Raw genomic sequence first — 20,449 nt, 5'->3', positions numbered from 1 at the left:
ACTGATAAAAATCCTTGTTTCCTAAAATCATCCGTTTTCAATAAACTTCTTTACATGAATAACAGTATTATCAAAGAAGCACTAGGAGATGCAACATCAAAGTACATTCTGAATAATAAATAATGACAATTAGAATGATCCAAAAATTATCAATTATCTGGTAACTCTGATAAATTATCTAATCATTTTTACCTATGTTTTATACCATATCAATTATAAACCATTCCCCAATTAAATATCTGTACAGGTTGTGGCAATCTATATATTGCAGTTATAAAATGTGAATCTTTAAATCATGCTATTTATTACGTAATTAGGGTTGTATGTGTTGCTAAGGTACAAAAAATATATTAATTTTTATACAAAAGCCATACTTTTTGCTCCCATGTAGCATCATGTATCTTTTATTTCTAAACTGAGTTACTTATATGCTATGAAAAATAGAGGTAATAAAGGATATACATGATGTATGGATAAAATTAAGCTATTTTAATATTTCTTCAGGTTATATACACTTCACCTCATTGAAATGAAATCACTTTGATAACATTATGAAAAATATTTAAATTTTACCGTGTGAACAATACATCTCTCAGCCATACTCACCATTCAGTAGACTGTAGTGTAGGGGATTCACTTCTGATTATGCGACTGAAGACACTTACTGAACTATTACTCTGTAAAGGAGGCTTCATTTCCGCTGTAAAAGAAAGAAAAGTTCCTGTTAAAATATGTGCCTGTTATACAGGAGAATGGAAGTACTGTTAGTTTTTTTTTTTAAATAAACCCAAACTTAGCAAAAAAGTTGAAAGTAGAGTTCAGAGAACTTATTCAAGGGAGTCCAATAGAGAGGAAATTGCAGCCCTGATGCACATCATCTCTAAATAGTGTATTTTCCAATAAGCAAGAACATTCTAAGAGAACCTAGTACATTCATTAAATCAGACCATTGATATGAATACATGACTATTATCTAATCCTCAAACTCCATTGTAGTTTCAATCAAGTGTCCCAATAATGTCCTTTGTAGCAAAAATGAGCTTCAACCATCTGCATCCTTCAAGGAAATAGTCCATTTTTTCTAAGTTTTAAACTTACATAAAATTGTTCATAAAATTTCCCTATAATCCTTTCAATATGTGTAAAATCTGGAGTCATGTCCCCTGTCATTCCTGATATTGGTCGTTTGTGTCTTCTTTCTGCTCAATCTAGCTAGAGGTTTATTAATTTCATTACTTTTCCCAAAGAACTAATTTGTGATCTCATTGATGTTCTCTACTGCTTTCATTTTCTCTGCTTTGATCTTTTGTGGGTCTCTTTATTTCTGCTTACTGTGGATTGAATTTGCCTTCTTTTTCTAGTCTTAAGGTGACAGTTGAAGTCATGACCTTGACAATTTACAAGTATAATTTTGACTCTCAAATGTCCCTCAGTTTGGCTTTGTGCTGTTACTAAATTTCGTTTCAACATCTCTGGCAGGAATATCACAGTAGCAAATACCACACTTTTCTCAGTGTATTCTGTGATGTAGTTCATGGTTTCAGATGGTCTTGTTATTGATGGTGTTCACTTTGATCACTTACGGCCATTCCACAAGTTTTCATAGTAAAGTTTCACTTTTTTCCTTTGTAAAATATCCTTTGTATTGTCTCTGACAATAAGAGACCTCACTCTGATTATCCTTAATATATGTGATGAATCTCCCCTGTACATAGCCAGTCTCCCATCTTGGCCACCACCCTTTCCGCTTTTCCCCATCAAGTTTTCAAACCCCATTCCAAGTCTGTCTACTTCATCCACTCAGTTTCTGACACCCCATCCAAACTGGATCACTTTCTGCGGTGAGGCCCTCCTCATCAGTCCTCAGGAGGGAAGCCCCCTTCCTTTCAGTCAGGCACCGCCATGTGTCAGGTTTACCCACCCCAAAATGTGGACCTGCTCCTTGACCTCTGACACCCCATGCTGGGCTACTTCCAGGTATGAGTGCTTCGGTTACCCCACCAGGACTCTGATCTCCAAACGTGACTGCCGCCCTTCCTGCATAGGTTCTGCTTCCACTTACAAGGCACTCTGTCTGTGGGAACTCCCTCCTCTCCTCACAGCACTCTGACACGCCACTCCGGGCTACCATGACTCAGCAGGTGACGTGGACACCTGCTTTATACTGTCCTCCCAACAGCTTTAAGAATGACTAGTTTGGTCCAGGAAGGGGAAGGGATTACTGAAGAAATTGTTAATAAATAAAATAACTTGTGTTTCTACTGTGATTTATTAAAGTATTCAAAAATTCTAAATGGTGTACCATCAATATATCAGACCAGAGGATGATTTTTGATTCTGTCGTTTACCATAAACCTGACCATCTCAATTCAGTCAAAGAACACTGCACTTCGCTAAAAACCATAGAGATTTACTCAATCTAAACTGTGGGAGCCTTCAGTGGATTCAAAGGACATTTTACATTTCAATTATTTTTTTAATTAAAGTATCCTTGATATTCAATCTTATATTGATTTCAAGTATACAACACAGTGGTCCTACAGTCACCCATATTAAATCCTCAACCCCCCCCCACTGCAGTTACTGTCAACATAGGAAAATGTTACAGAAGCAGTGCTTTTATTTTCCATGCTATACTACTATCCCTGTGACCAATTTATGACTGAAAATTTTTGTGCCCTTTTATTCCCCTCACCGTCAACTACTCACCCCAACCCCTCCCCCATAGTAGCTTTCTTCTTTCTCAGAATTGCTTTGTTCTTTCTCAGAACTGCTTTGGCTATATGGGGTCTTTTGTCGTTCCACATGAATTTTAGAACTATTTGTTCTAGCTCATTGAAAAATACTATTGGTATTTTGATAGGTATTGCACTGACTCTGTAAATTGCTTTGGGCAGGATGGCCATTTTGATGATATTAATTCTTCCTATCCATGAACATGGGATTATTTCCATTTATTGGTTAGTTTCTCTCATGAAGAAAGTATAGGTCTTTCACCTCCTTGGTTAGGTTTATTCCTAGCTATTTTATTCTTTTTGATGCAGTTTTAAATAGAATTGTTTTCCTGTTTTCTGTTTCTGCTAGTTTGTTGTTAGTATATAGGAATGCAACAGATTTCTGTGTATTAATTTTGTATCCTGCAACTTTGCTGAATTTGGTTATTAGTTCTAACCATTTTTTGGTGGAGTCTTTAGGGTTTTCTATATGTAATAATATCATGTCATCTGTAGACAGTGATAGTTTTACTTCTTCCTTCCTGATCTGTATACCTTTTGTTTCTTTTTCTTATCTAATTGCTTTGAATGTTATTTCCAATACTCTGTTGAATAAAAGTGGTGAGGGGATATCCTTGTCTTGTTCCCAATCTTAGAGGAAAAACTTTTACCTTTTGGCTACTAGGTAGGATATTAGCAGTGGGATTGCCATTTATGGACTTAGTTATGTTGAGCTATGTTCCCTTTATACTTATGCTAAGAGTTTTTATCACAAATGGATGCTGAATTTAGTCAAATGCTTTTCTGTGTCTAATGAGATAATCATGATTTTCAGCCTTCATTTTGTTAATGTGGTGGATCACACTGATCTACAGATAGTGATCCATATTTGCACCCCTGGGATATGTCACAGTTAATCATGATATATTATCTTTTTAGTGTATTGAATGCTTTAGAGACCCTTCATACATGGTAAATCTATAACCATAGACATATTCTAGGTGTTTAACAAATACTCATTAAATGTTAGACACAGATACCTCAAAATTAATACCACATTATAAACTATTTTAGACCTAATTTAATACAGCAAATATAATACACCTAACCTAATATATATATATATATAGCCAAATAACCAATGTGACAATTTTAATAGATTTATTGCTCCCCTTAAACACTGACATAAAAATAAAAATTTGTAATTTTGTACAGAAATTGAGGTAAAACATTGATCAAAACTTACTACACAGTAATAAAGAGCAATGCTTACCTAGTTCAATACATGTTATTCCAAGAGACCAAATATCTACTTCGGTACCATATTGTTGTTCTTCATCCTTGGCTAAAATTACTTCTGGGGCCATCCTAAAACATAAAATGTCCAAGTATACTATTCTTTAAAAACATAATGACCGTCTCCATGGAGAACACCTGTGTGAATTCCACATGATATAACTGGACAAAAGAATTCTTGTAAAGGGAAATAAATGCATTACAGGTTGTGAGGTAAATATTTACCATTGCATATACAGTGCTAGACTTATTCTTACCATTTGTCATGATCATGTAACAGCGTCCTGGAGGAAAGATTCCCCAGAGCAGGGTTGTATTCTGCATCAACTCAAGTTTGCAGATTCTAATATTGTATATCCTTTATGCCAGTGATTCTCAAACATTTTCATTTTAGTATCTTATTACAAAAGTCTAAGTTTTGCTTGAAAGGGGGCATTTTATCACTGGCACTTGTTTCCTTGAAGTAAACCAGCTCACTACATTTAGCTGAGAAAATATCTGCCACAATAAGCAACAACGAATAAGCAGTTTGTCAGTCTTTTTTGCAAATAGGAGTAGTGTTCTGTGATAAAAGTGGCTACGACAGCCACTCATAACTAAATAAATCATACAATTATTAACTTTATAGGTGTCTTGGTTATAAAATGAAATGCTCATTCACATCTTCAGCTAGACTCTAATGTTCTCACTGGTATGCTTCACCTTATACTTCCTTTGTACTTGTTGTTAAGCACAGACAGACATTTAGAACAGTTTCTGACTGCTTAGTAAGATTGTCACCAGGCATATGTGTGTTCCTCTGTGTAAAAACATGTAAATATGTACACAGTGCTGTGTTCCTAATATACTATATACAAATTCATACATATGTAACTTCCAATTGCCAATAATAGAGGGCTTCTAATGTGTTAAGATGTTGAAGTAAGCTTGGGGAGTCAGTAAGTTCAACAAAGTTAAAAAAGTAGTTTTGTTTTTAATGCACAACTTTCCAGCTCCTTTCTAGTATAAAACATTGATCACTGACTTGTGAAAGGGGACCACGAAAAAGAATGATTTCTCCAAAGAACCCTTTTTTTATACAGGGGAAGAGGATTCTATCTAAACTAGGGTTCAACATAAGAAAGTTTTGGTCATACAGAACAGTAGCCTTCAACCTTTTTATTTTCTTACTTCCAATGAATTTATTTTAAAAATGTACCTGCTTGTACATTTTTGAGTTGGTATCGAAATTTTATAAACTTAGTTGCAAAGGATATAGTGTACACATATGTATATACATTATTTTGTATATGTGCTTTACAGATATGTACAACTTGGAGCTGAGGACCTAGCTCATTCAATTCATTAAAAACACTGCTGTATAATAACCTAATTAGCAAACCCAGTCTGCATGGTCATATCAACCATTCAAATCAGAATTATTTTCTATCAGGAAATGCCAAACTTCATTTTTCAATGTAAATAACATGTTAATGTGTCCTCATGGCAATTGTCCCAGTTATAAATGAGGTAATTTATGATCCACTAGAAAAGAAGATGGGAGGGAAGATAATTGGGGAAAAGAAAGAGCAAGGAGTAAAAGGAAGTGAAGAGAGATGACTGTGAAGGCAGAAGGCCCTTGCCAAAACTTTGTGTCCTAACTCTTCAATATTTCTGATGCTATATACTCTAGATGTTATGTATTCTCAAGTTGTCCCTCTGGTGATGGTTTGAGGCTTTTAATCCTCAGAACAATGCATCATTCTACTATTCAGGATGGGTGAGAAGCCTTTCTTTAACAAAATGGGAGTTGGGAGATTTGAAAGGTAAGTGGAGAAGATGATGCAGTAGACCTAAGACACCTCTCAATATATACAGAGAGAAAACACTTTTGGAAGTTGAAGATGTGGAAAATTATTCCCTTCAGGCTTGCTGACATTAATATGGAATTATTTATGAATTAAGTTAGATGATGTCTAGAACTCGTTTCAAATAACTGGAGGTGGAGGGAGGGCAAGAGGAGCAAGTACACAGGGCAGCTGGGCCCCGGGGTAGTGCTGTTAGGCTGAGCTGACCGCTGTGTGAGCCTCCCTTATATTTTTGTCTATTTCCCTGTATACTTGAAATTCTCCAGAATAAAAAAATTTTTTTATATTTGTAATTAGCTACCAGTCTTCAGATACTCGTATTCAGAGATACTGACACACAGTAAGTATAAATCTAAAGAAAATTTCCATTTAGCACTTCTATCCTCTCCCTTCTTAAATATTTAAATGTTTTCACTCCTACACCCAATACATGATGTAGATGATAAGAGGAAAGAAACATTGGGGGGACTAATGAAACAATAGGAGATACAAGGGCAGCACTCCAAATCTATATCTGAAACTAACTGTAGTGCTTAGAGTAATGTCTAAAGCAGCACTGTATTTCCAAGAAAAAAGATAAAGCATCTGAAAAAAGTATAACCACACACTGCCTATTTCAATTATGGGGATCAATACCAGACAGGACTATTCTTACCAATTCGGCGTTCCCACAAAAGAACTGGCACGAGAGGCCATGGAAGCCAATCCAAAGTCAGCAAGTTTCACCTGGCCTTGTTCTGTCAGAAGGATATTTGCTGCTTTGATATCTCTGGGTTTAAAGAACACAGAAAATTATTTGTCTTTCCATCATAAGATTATACTGAAAATGATAAAAATCATATAAAATTTTATAAAACACAGAAGGAGAAATCAGAATAATGAAGGCCTTTGATAATCTCTCAGTATGAGATAATGAGAATTAAGATCCAAATTAAGAAGTGAGATACACAGAATTTCTGTAAGTATATAGTAACAATTTTCTAAAAGAGAAGATAAAATAGCAGTAGAAACAGAAGAAAAAATTAGGTAATTAATAGCACATACTCTATATTTGAGTTCCTGTTCATTGGTACAAATAATGGTTTTAAAAATTCAGCTGAAAATTCTTATGTAACTGTAAGATTTCTGAGTATACCCTTAACATTAAAATGGAAAAAAAAGAACCTCATTCCCTAAATTTGTTTTTTTTAATTACTCATATCATTCCAAACTTTAGCATAGTTCTCCTACCTAAATATGAAATGAAAACTGAAACACATGGATAAGGTAATATCAATGATCCCAAATTTACTTTTAAGCTCTTTCTAAATCAACAATGTACAAGTGAACTAAGAAAATTATAATGGAATTATATGCCCAATGGGTACCATACATTCAAAAAAAATAAATTTCTAAGCACTTGTCAATTCATACTACATAGTACTATAATGGATATAATAGTAAGTCAATCTATTTTCTTCCATTTGATTTTGTTAACAAATGGTTGGTTCTTTGAAGTTGAGAAGACCTTAGGTTTTACTTCCAACTCTTCGATTCTCTTACTTACTATGCATGTGGATTTCTCTTGGACCTTAGTATTCTCATCTAAAAAACTGATAACCCATTAATTTGCAATGACTCTACTATATAAGTTTACTATGTATTGTCTAGTTCTCATAGATAATTTTAAAAATGCTAGTTTCCTTCTAAAACCAGGGAAAACCAATACCAATGCTAAAAATGTAGTTTATGATGGTTTAATCTTTAAATTACTATTCACTATCAAGGATTATCAAGGATTATCTCAAAAGCATAGAGTCTTAAGTAGCTTTCACTTGTCTCTGTCATGGAATCAAATCTGGCATTATGAGTCACTAGGAGGACAAAAGATCTATCTAGGTTAGTTCTAGTCTAATCCATCTTGCTTGTAAGCTTTGGGAAGTTAGTCACAAATTGGGGCATCAGTTTCTTCATCTGTAAAATGAAAAAAGTAAGAATACATCATCCCAATCGTCTTTTCCGCTTCACAAATTAAATTATTCTATAATTAAATTTCTATCACAAATCTATAAAGTGCACATACTTCACACAGCCTGGCAGCATGTGTAGAAAAAGATAAAAATTATCCTCAACAAAGAGATCAAATAAATTAGTATATTCTTTTTAAGACATGGATAACCTAAAAAAAAATATGAGTTTGTAAAACTCCAGAATACTTTTATTTACCTAAAACAAATAAAGCTTTCAGGATTAATAAATTCTAGGTCTGATAAATTCAATAAGCCATTTGCTTATTGACATATGATCATTTTTAAAGTACTTACCTATGGATCATGGCATGAGAATGTAAGTAGGCTAAGCCCTGGAGAGCACCATGTGTAATTGCTGCTATTTCCATTTCTTGTAATGGCTTTTTGTGAACTTAAAATAAGAATTCATTTAAAAATGATTATTCTATAGAACATTTCTATTTAAAAATATATATACACATATCTAATATATGGGGAAATCTTTAAAAACTAACATTTAGCAAGAAGGAACTTTTTGCTTTCCAAGATAATAAAACAAGGCAGTTTAACTTTATAACAAGTGTGCAGTTGTGCCTATTTGTTATAGTTCACAGGCAATTTTCCTCAAAGTTAACAAACAACATTTAACAATTATTTTGTGATTATAAAAACAATGAAAGAGAAGCTTTCCCTTTTTATATTCCTACATATCTTCATTCTGAACAGAAGGAACAAATCAAATTTAATGATAAAGAATGCAGAAAAATGCCTGTTAAATCATAATGAACGAAAACTCATCTGTATGCTGAAACATAATATTTAATGAGGACAGTGCACACCACGCTGAGACTCTAGAAAAGACAAAGGTTTTCACTCTTCCTGAAGAGTTTTAACATTATTAAAAAAATCTCTTACTGCACAAATTCTCATTTTATTATACTAATATTTCTCTTTTCTTAATAAATAAAGGAAACTTACCTTTCAGGAAATCTGAAACAGATCTTATACAATATTCCATTACAAGCTACATGGGAAAAAATGATAAAAACATTAAAATACACTATTAAAACTAAAAGATTCTATATGAGATAAAACAAATTCACCAAGGAGATCGAGAAGACACTTTGAAGTAACAAACTCTAGTTATCAATTACCTTTAATTACACATTTTTGGAACTTGTTAAATGCATACATGAAGTTAAGCCAATACTACATTAATCTTTTATAATGCCAACATAGAACTGCTTGCAGATGTGTGTTTCACATAATTACCAACCAAAGCTATAAAGGAATATACATATTCTATTAATATTAACCTATAGTAGCAATACTGGTATTGTTAGGAAACAGAAAATTATCCTCTGGTACTATATATACAAAGTTTAGGTTACAGTTTAAATCTTTCCTATAAAGCCAACACAGAGCACCTCTTATGTGCAAGGTATTTTATATATATTAACTAATTTAATCCTCATAACCACATTTGGAAGTAGACCCTATTATCATCCTTGTTTTACAGATGGAGAAACCTGAAAGACAGGGAGGCAGTCTACCCTGTCGGCCACTGTTTTTTCTTTAACCACAGCCTCAAATTTTGGAGTACCATCACCACTAAATTAAACCAAACATTACAAATCTAAATCTAAGTTCAGTATATTAAAATGATAATCAGCAATAGCTTATTAAAAGTAAAAGGTCATTCCTGTTGAAAGAAAATTTATCGTTCCTCTTAAAAGACATAATTACTATGCCTATACTGTTCTAAGATTACTACCTTATCTTAGTTTTAACAATGGGGCAAAATTAATTTCCATTTTCTACAATAAAATGTCTCAATTTTCTACCTTTAGGATCATTCAGCCAAAGAATCACAATCAGTTCAGATTCCTTCAGGATTCACCACCAATATTCCACACAAGATCCTTGTGGTTAAATAGTTTACAATACATTTATGTCAAAAATATATGCTGATTTTCATCCTTGAGTGATAGGATTGTTCTCAACAAATGTCTGATAAAGCATTTGAAGAATGATACCGCTAACATACATCAGAACATTTTCCCATGCACGTAATGATCAGGTGAATCTCTGAAGTAAACTGGCAAAAGTTCTATTATCTCCTACTGCCCAAGAGTTCCAGGAAAAGCTGCTCCTCCTTTCTCGGTATGAACTAACATTTCAAGGTGCTTGTGCATGGCTTTACACAACTATTTTGAGACATTTTTGAATTAATTATAAACTAAATCTACTAAAATTACAGCAAGGGGAGAACAGATACCTACCCATGCTGTGTGCTCACTTAAATAGCAGCCTTTGTATTCTATAATGTTGGGATGTTTTAATATTTGTAGAAACCTGACTTCCTTAATAATGTCCTGCCATTTCTATGGGGAGAAAAAAAGAATACAGGAAATAATTAGGAACAGTTCCTTTTCCTTAGAAAGCTATACAAGTAAAAAAGTAATTATTAGATCAATATGTTAATAAGAACATACAACTTTGTTTCATTTGTAATATTTAAATGTCAAACTAATACATTTTAAAGAACTTACATCCGTATAGTTTACAACTCAATTACATAAAATTCATTCCAGGTAGGACATATTTTTATTCTCATAAAATTTATTACCAATGAGTCTTATCAAAATTTTACAACCACACACTAAGCCTGTTGAAAACTATATACTATATTTAGTGGTTTTTCTTCAAAAGTTCAACCTCTCCCTTCTTTGGTGCAGCTTTATTGTTGCATAATTTACATACCTTAAGTTCAGCTTTTGTGTTTTTGGCTTATATTGTCTACCAAATGTTAAGTTTTTCCTGCTGTTTAAACTCAAATCAAGTAATTACCTAAATTCCTTGCACATATTCTAAAATGCTAGTGAACACTTAGGTTATAACAGAGGGAAGTTCCCAGAAAAACCAAGCAGCATGAAAACATTTTCCTACAGGATTTTACGAACAGCCTTCCCATTGATGCCTACTAGTAAATAACAGATGAACCTTCAGCAATTAAAGCTGCTCTATGACAACTTCAGAAACTTAGGCCATATCCTAACTATAGTTACTTCTAAGAAGCAATCAGGGAACTCTGAAAATACAGGTACTTGGGCCCATACCCAGAGACTCTAGAAGCTTAGTAGATGTGGGATGGGAACTTGGAATCTGTATTTTGTTCTTGTTTCAGCTTTTCCAAGCTTTACCACTCACTTGTATCCTATTTCTAAAGGTAGGGGAACTAGAATACAGAACTTTAAGAAATGTTTTGTACTAGAATTTAAGATCCTATATCTCCTATGTTATTTCATAAGCCCTCAACAAAATAGAGCAGAAGATATTCACAGTGTAAAATGTGTAAGCTGGAAGATGCTAAGTTTAAAAAGTGTTTCATGGGCTTTACATTTCAAATTTGAATGATCTGGGAGGCAAACTCTCAAAACAAAACAAAACAAAATTAAAACATGTATTCTTCAATGTAAAAAACACTTCCAGGAAGGATACAATATTAGATGAGAGAAGATGCTGCCCTAGGTGAAACTTTTTGTTCTAGGTGTGACTAATTAAACAGACTCCAACACAAGTTGGCTAGGAAAGCTAGTTTTAAAGTTATGCTATGGAATGGCAAATAAAATTACAGTAAACTTGTAAAAAAATGGACTTTGTAAAGGGGTTTTAGAAATTATTAAGAGTTTTTTTAGGTATCAACATAAAGGAACAGTGATCAATCACAACAGTGTTATCAACCCCATAAGTGTGATTATCACAAAAAACAAGATTGACCACAAAATAGGGATTCCAGAAATATACAAAACCAAAACCTTTAAAAATTAAAGACTGATCCAGCAATACCCTGAGATATTAAGTAAAAGCAGGGACTCAAAGAAATATTTGTGTACCTATGCTCACAGCAGCATTATTCACAATGACCAAGGGGCAGAAGCAACTAAGGGTCCGTTTACAGATGATGGATGGGCAAAATGTGGTGTTTTTACACAGACACACACACACAGGCACAAACACACACAACAACATGGATGAACTTTGAGTGCACTATAGTAAGTGAAACAAGCCGTCACAAAAGGACAAATAGTGCATAATTTCAATTACATGAGATACCTAAAGGAGTCAAATTCAGAGAGACAGAAAGTAGAAAGGTGATTTCCAGGGGCTGCGGGGAGAGGGAATGAGGAGTTATTGTTTGATGGGGGTAGAATATCACTTTTGCAAAGTGAAAGAGTTCTGCAGATGGATGGTGGTGTTGGTTGCACAGCAATGTGAATGTCCTTAACGCCACTGAACTTACACTTAAAGTGATTAAGATGGTAAATTTGTTTTGTGTACTTTACCACAACTAAAAATAATTAAATTTTTGAAGAATTCAAGAAACAGATAACACTTAGGAAGTAGACATTTTATAAACTTATGCAATTAAGAACTAATCAGAATACTGAAGAACAAAAGTACATGCAATACAGTATCAATCATTTTATTTTTCAGATTATTACCACTGCCTTATTTTTCAGACTAGATATATGCTGCCTGATGATTATTTGAAACAGCCATTAGATAATTTCTCTACCATTAAAAATTTATATCCAGTATACTTACTGTCAAATGTACCTTATTCTAGTTTACTTTCTTAGACATGATAATCCCTCTACTATAGAATAAACTGCTAAACAACAATTTAAAAAATTAAACTCGTGTCAGCAGCACATATCTAAAACAATTAAAAGTAAGGGACACAGTTGGGAGGTTTCTAGAATGTCAGGAATGTTTACAGCTCTAGGTACAATTTAAATGGGCACACTGAGTCTGTGGAAGAAAATTCACTGAGATATACACTTAATATTTGTATATTTTTCAACATTTTTTGAAAAAATTCCCACCTATCCCCAATTTAAAACGGTATGGGTTCTTTAACATGCCAATACAAACACATATATTTCACCTACCTTCGTAGACTGCATTCCAGTATAAGATAATTTCTTGATAGCCACCACTTCATTGGTGCGCACATCTCGTGCCTAAAAAAGACAGAAGAGCATTGTAAAAATTATCAGATTAAATCTGGGAAATCATTTCTCGGAGAATAAAAGTATTTATAAACTACCATGTCAAAAAAGATATCAAAACTGCTTTTAAAGAACATTAAAAAATAACTCAATAGATACAAAAAACATCAAATTATCAAGGAGCTGGTACTTTAGAAATAAAAATAATGAATGTTCATCTTTGAATGAGCTAGTTGAGAGGAAAAATATGGAAAGTTGAATAGAACTGTAAACAAACAAAAAAATGACTAGTACATACAAGTCTATGCTAGGCCTATAAACTTCAAAATTTCAATGAAATGGACAATTCTCTAGGAAAGAACTACTAAAATTGATCTAGAGAAGAACATTTGAGTAAAACAGTGGTGGCAGACTGAAAAGAATACTAATTGTCTTTAAAATAGTTGTGAGTGGAAAAGTTTCACCAGGGAACTTCCCAGGATAAAAGGGGAGAAAAAAGGAAAGCTATCCCATTAATTTTATGGAGGCAGTCTAACCCAGCAACTAAACCCTCACCAGCAGCACAAAATAGAAACTTAGGTACCAATTTGACTTATAAATTTAGACAAGGGAACTCAAAATAAAATTTTAAAATAAAATATTACAGGGCATTAAAACAATATTTCACTTGGAAAAATACATTACCACAGAAATGCAAAATTTTGATACAGGAAAACATTTCAGAATTTGCCATATGTTTTTACAAATCAAAGGGGAAAAATATATACTTATATATGTAAATGCTCAATAAATGCTGAAAATGCCGAAAAGGCCCAACTCCAAATGTATTCAATGCAGGGAAGACCAAACTCTTAGAAAACCCACACGGGAAAGGTAATTCCTCAACATGATAAACTATTAACTAGAATTAAGACAAGACAGCTAAAATGCTACCACAATTAGTATTTACCACTGTTCTGGAAATTTTGATAAAAAAATAAAAGCATAACAGAAACATAAAAGTTAACTCTTTAGAAACTAAGAGCCAAGTTCTCATTACATGTTTAAAAAAAAAAGATTATATATAAAGAGGGCACAAGAGGATAGCTGCAAAATATTTCAAATGAGTTCAGTAAAAAGGGTTAATAATCTCTAGTCATCTGTGGGAGAATTCATCTTCAATTCAGTCTTTAATGAATTCCCAAAGATAAAATGTTTTAAATTTAAAATTAGATTATGGTGATAGCTACAAAATTCTAACTTACTAAAAATCTATGCAATGCACACTTAAAATTGGTGGACTTAGAGTATGGAATTTAAATCTCAAAAAAACTGTTAAAAAATTACACAAGCACATATGTCAATTACACCTAAATAGAGTTCCTTAAAATATATATATATATTTTTAAGTGGGTTCTGGGAACAACTAATGACATTCCAATTTCAATTACTGGCAGACTGGTTAATGAAAACATGCACCACTTACCATAATGGCTGAGGTGGATCTATCCGCATAAAATCTTGAATATGAATTTATTTTTCCAAAATGTTCTCTACTCATCTATTTGTGAGCCCCTTGATTTTAGTCAATAGGTCTAACCAGCTATATTCTTTTCTAACAGTTTTAATGAGATACAATTTACATACCACACATTTCACCCATTTGAATGTGTGTAATTCTATAGCTTTTAGTACACTGACAGATACATGGCAATACTGATTGATATGACAGATACATGCAATTTACTGATAACTACAATTTTAGAACGTTCATTACCTCAAAAAGAAGCTCCAAATTGTTTCTTTTAAAAATGATTAAAATGGTAAATTTTATATTATGTGTATCTTACCTCAAATTTTTTCCCAATTAAAAAAAAAAGAAACAAAACCCCACACCCTTTAGCTATCACTCTCTTATCCCTTTTCCTCACCCCTTCAGCCCTAAGGAACAACTAACCTACTTTCTGTGTCTCTGGAGATTTGCCCATTCTGTACACTTTGGAACCATATAATATACAGTCTTTTGTGACTGGCTTCTTTCACTTAGTATAATTTTTCAAGACTTGTGACAAGTGAATGTTGAGCATCATTTCATGTGCTTTTTGGTCATTTGTACATCTTTGGAGAAATGTCAATTCAGATCCTTTGCACATTTAAAAATTGGGTTGCCTTTTTATTATTGAGTTGTAAGAGTTCTTTATATGTTCTAGACACAAGTCCCTTAGCAGACATATGATTTCAAATAATTTCTCTTATTCTGTTGGTTGTCTTTGCACTGTTTTGAAGCATAGAAGTTTTACATTTTGATCAAATCCAATACCTATGTTTTTCTTTTGTTCATGCTTTTATTGTCATTTCTGAGAATCCTTTGACAAAACCAAGGTCATGCAGTTTTACCCTAAGAGTTTTATAGTTGTAACTGTTATATTTAGGTCTTTGATACAATTTAATGTTCATATATGGTAAGAGGTAAGGGTCCAATTTCATTGTTTTGCTGAAGAGCTACCTTTCTAATTAGCACAAGATAAAGTTCAAAAGTGGGTATACTGAATGCAGTGCAGTATCCTGGAGTAGATTCCAGAACAGAAAAGAGCACACAGACTGGGAAAATCTGAATAAAGTATGTAGTTTAGTTAATAGTATCCGTGTATCAATGTTGATTTCTTAGTTTTGATTAAGGTGCTGTGGTTATGAAACTTGTAAACTTGAAAGGATTTGGGTGAAGATTATAGGGTAAAACTTTACTATTATTGCAAAATCTGCAAATCTAGTCTTACTTTAAAACAGTACATTAAAGTCATGGTAATTTATTAAAATCCAAACTCATTAGATTACATTAAAATTAAATCAGATTAAGATGAGATTACTTTTGCCTATCACACACACACACACAAAAAAAAAACGCACAGAAAAATATTTAATGTCCACAGTCATGTTTCTCTCTCCCTTCAGGATTACAAATTGTGCTTACTCATCATGTTTTATACATCTCCTCTAATCTGGAACAATTTGCTCAACCCTTCCTTGTCTTTTATAACACTGGCAGTTGCTGAGACTACACAGCAGCACTTACCTTACTAAATTTGTGTTTGTCTGAAGCTTTTCCAAGATTAGATTCTGGTTACACATCTCTGGCTGAAATACTACATGAGTTATATTGTGTCCTTTTCAGGGTATCATATCTGGAGGCATACAATGTCTGTTCATCACTGGTTACTAATTTTCATCACCCACTCAAGGTATTTGACTGTTTCTTTCCAATGTATATAGTTATACCCCTGTTTCCTACTTTGTATCTAACAAGCAATCCGTGCAGAGATACTTTTAAACTATATAAATATCCTGCTCATCAAACTTTCCCCCGAGGTTTAGCAACCACTGAAGATTCTACCCAAAACAATCTTTGCAATGATTGCTGCAATCTTCAAAATGCTGGTTTTTCCCAACTCTACCATTCCCTTCACATGTATCAGTCAGCATTCTATTATAAAGAAAAGCCCTCCCTTTCCAACTATCTATCCATCCTTCATCTATCATGGAAATTAGGAATTCCTATTTTATTCAATGGGTTATAATCAATAGATGTTTATGTTGATGCTCAAATTGTTCCAGATCTGGCCAGTGGGAGCACCTTCAAGCTGGTTCTAGCATCCTCTTGAAAGGGCCCCCTTTTTTAAAGCACTTTTTAACCTTCTGGTACAAGATATTCTAGAGCTTATCTTTAATGATCCTTGTCCCCACAATAGAATTAACCATTACTCCAAGAGCTCTTGATCCATGTAGTGAGGAATTCAAGATCTGAGTGCTAAGTGTGCTTGTTGCTACTGGGATATCAATGCAACTAGAATCTTACAGAAGAGAGAGCTAGGAAATATATATGTCATACAATTAGTTCATATTAATGCCACAAATTCCTATCCAATACCTGTCTAGTCCCACATGGTTCTTCCTTACTTTTGCCAATTTCCTATTTCTATCATTCTTTCAGTTAGGATCTGACTCCAAATGACATCAAAATTACTCACTGCTCAATCTTGAATCACACAGTTTCAGAACTGTCACACCCATACCAATATGAAACAAATTTACTGAGAAGAGTTCAAGATTTTCTTGCAGTTTCCTCTTCCCAAGGAGACAGAGGGTATAAAGTTAAAATACTATGTATGAAAGTTACTCATATTAGTTTTGGTTTTTACTCCAATGTGGTTATAGCCCAAATACAGTTGGATTCATAGTTCCTGCTTACCTTTTCATGACTCCCCCCATACATAATGACTTAATTTTAACTTTTAACTATATAGAATATTTATTATCAAAAGAGGTAAAACAAGTTATCATTCTGTCCTCTATCTACTTCTTTCTAGTACCCACAGTATCACTATTCTGTATCTTGAATTGTTGTTGTATGGCATATAACTTGTCTAATTTCATCGACCTATACATTTAATATATCTGTATTTACTGTATACAAATTATACTTAATAAAGTAAGTCAATTTAAAAACACTACTGACACACATTGAAGGGCTACATGACAGGGATTTTTTCAACAGGGTTCTCTTATTGGGCCCATTTCTAAGAGTCTGTATATTTTTTTCCTTTATTATTCTATATTTCTCCACATTAGTATTAAGGAGAACAACAGGAGAAGTGTACATTCAGACAAAACTGTAGCACAGAAAAAAGGTTGTTTATGAAATACCTGTTTCTGAGTGCCTCTTCCCTTATTCTGTGTCCAACTCAGAAATCAACAAACATAACCTACACCACACACACACATAAAGCATGTGTACACAAAAATATTCTGAAGGATGTTTATCTAAATTTTAACAGCAGCTCTCCTTGGGTAGGAAGATTACAGAGGGGATTTCTACTACCTTATTTTTACCTCTAATTTACAAATGGGAAATAAATAAAAAGTTCAAATTGTTACAAATTTGGAACACATTTTCTCTAAGGAAATAATATTTCAAATTGTTGTTTTATTCTTAAGGTACCCATTAAAACTAAAAAAGCTAAATCTGTAATACTACCAAAATATTAAACATCTATACAAAACTTGTTGCTGAGGGAAAAAAAGCAGTCTTAATAGGAAGAAATAATGAATGAATAATAATGAAATGTGTGTACGGGACTTTACGTAAGTCAGTATTTTGCAATATTTGAATCAATAGCAATGTAAGTCATAAAACTGCTAAAGTAGTGTAAACAACATGGAAATTAAAGCAGAATATCTTTCCCATTTTTTTCAATAATCTAAGAAGCTCAATAAATAAAATGATCTTTTCATATACACTTAATGCAAGTGACTGTAAAATAGACTATTGCCTATATCTCTTTGTATTACAGATTTTTGCTCTTCCAGGACTGGATATTAAATAAATGCTGGTCACTGACATTAAGCCTTTAACACTTACAGAGTACACTGCTCCAAAGCTCCCATGGCCAACTTCTCTGAGATCTGTGAAGAGCTTCTCTGGATCTTCTTTGAAGAAGAGTTCTGCAGTTTCAGGGTCCTTCAGGCCCTCTTTTGGGATAGTTGACAGCATCCTGCTGGGCAATCAGCTGTCTGATTCTAATGGTATAGCGCTAGCCCAATCCTTGGTTCATCCGTATGAATGAAGCCACTTTGGCATAAACTATTGTAGAGAAATAAGAAAAGAAAAAAGGAAAATCAAAAGTTGCTAAGAATAATTAGTATAACATCATTTTCTGACTACATATATAAAATTATCTTAGACGTGGAATTTCACTGAAAAGAAGTGTTGCCTAGTAGGGCAGGAGTCTTAAACCCGGCTCATCATCACAATCACCTACGCTGCTTTAAAAAAAAAAAGATTCCCACTATACATAGTATGTAAGTACATACTATACATACACTTCTAAAACTTAGATAAATCTTTATGTCCTGGAAGGCTTTCTGTATCAGTACTTAAAGATTTATCTAACTCTGATGCAATAAGCTCATCAGCAAAAGAGGTAAATATAGTAGGAAGACCATTAAAAACATGCCCAACAACTCAAAATGTACCCATAATATGTTTCTGACAACAGGAAGATTCCCACCTATTAATGACCTTCAAATGCAAGAAAATAAGGCAATAGATTTAATTTGGTAAATTAAATCAGTAAGATTTCTTTTCCTTTCAGATACCACATGGCAGTGTTTAATCAACTTTAACACAGACATTCCTAAGAAAACTGAAATGCGAGAAAATAATGAATTTAACATAGACAGATAACTGTTTCCTTCATAACCTGATTCACATTAAAATATGGCCTCATCAAATCTGCTTCCTTACATAAGTAGATACACTACAGAATTCCTGGTGGTTCTGATAGCAGTTCCTTTATATCAGATTACCAAATTTTAAAAATGACTGCCATAAATGAGAGGCTTCAGAACCTGGTTCTAGAATGACACTGCTTACATAGGAATTCTGGCAACAATTATTTACCAGCTATGAATTTGGGTAGCCTCATTTTCCAAATCTATAAAATGAAAGAAATAACCTACCTCCTAGGGTAGCTGTGAGGGTTAAATGAATTGATAAATGTTAAGTACAGACTAGTACTCAGGAACAACGAGCAGTACATTGAATGTTAGTTATCATGACCTCCTTAAATGTACCAATTAAAATGAAAAACTCCAAAATTGATTTCATTAAACTCATAAGGGAAAATAAAGCTCTAGCCAGTTTTTTCCATGTCCAAAGCATATTTTTTAAATTTTTAAATGTTTAAAATTTTTTTAAATTTCAGAAATTTTTTAAACTAAAGAAAAATTCTTAAGTCTGTCTCATTTTTAGTGAAGTCAACTGAACCAATTATAATGCTTGCTATTAAACTTCTAACTACATAAAACACATTTACATATCTTTTGCTCCTCCCTAAATTAATACTACATTGCAGTAAAAACTCAAATCATTAGTTTGTATTCCTTTTCTAACATATTTTCAAAGCTGCCCCATATTCTACACTTTTACCAATCTCTCTGCTCTGGAAGTTAGTTCCCTGGAACAGAGCTTCAATTACAATTCTTCCAAGAATATGTGACCACAGGAAAGTCACTTAACTTATCACTTCTAAAATGAGGAGACTGAAATAAATTCTATATAAACTCTTACTATTCGATTAATATACCTGTGACAAACAAAAAGCCTTCTATGTTACTTAAGAGCTTATTTAAGAACTCTGAATTATCAAATTATAGTACCTTTATTACAAGCATTATTTTACATAAAAATTTGTAAGTACCTGAATGATTTGCATCCTCTTTTCTATGTGCCTAAGAAACTCCCATTCAAAATCTTTCAAAATTTAGATTAAAGGTAATGTTTGTGAAGTTTTAATTTCAGTAGGACGAGCTGGTCACTGTCCCTTCATGCTCCAAAACATCCTTCAGCATTTACTACACCACAAGTATCCCTCTGCTCTAGACAAGTAGGCACAGTGTGACTCATTCATCTTTGCATTACCTTTGTACATCCTACACACTACCTCTTACAGTTAATATACAGATATTTGTTGGACTAAATGATTACTTAATTCTTCTTCCTACAGCCCCTTAAAAGAAATTTAAGAAATTTTGCTCAAATTTGAGAAAAATAA

The 20,449-nt window shown here is 33.1% G+C and overlaps 1 protein-coding gene across 1 annotated transcript in view; it reads right to left on the bottom strand.

The window, feature by feature from the left end:
• LOC130683481 (serine/threonine-protein kinase TAO1-like) overlaps positions 1–18,454 on the bottom strand; it is a 57,958-nt gene extending 39,504 nt beyond the window's left edge. Inside the window, 8 exon segments of the mRNA XM_057501133.1 lie at positions 607–700; positions 3,988–4,082; positions 6,513–6,626; positions 8,161–8,257; positions 8,824–8,869; positions 10,128–10,229; positions 12,801–12,872; positions 18,256–18,454. Of these exon segments, the coding sequence (XP_057357116.1) occupies positions 607–700; positions 3,988–4,082; positions 6,513–6,626; positions 8,161–8,257; positions 8,824–8,869; positions 10,128–10,229; positions 12,801–12,872; positions 18,256–18,387 (752 nt within the window). The 5' untranslated portion in view covers positions 18,388–18,454.
• Between the last annotated feature and the right edge of the window lie 1,995 nt (positions 18,455–20,449).

Source organism: Manis pentadactyla, chromosome 4 (genome assembly GCF_030020395.1).
Source record: "Manis pentadactyla isolate mManPen7 chromosome 4, mManPen7.hap1, whole genome shotgun sequence".
NCBI lineage: Eukaryota > Metazoa > Chordata > Mammalia > Pholidota > Manidae > Manis > Manis pentadactyla.
Note: the sequence above shows the minus strand (reverse complement) of the source record. Positions and strands in the feature narration are given on the sequence as shown.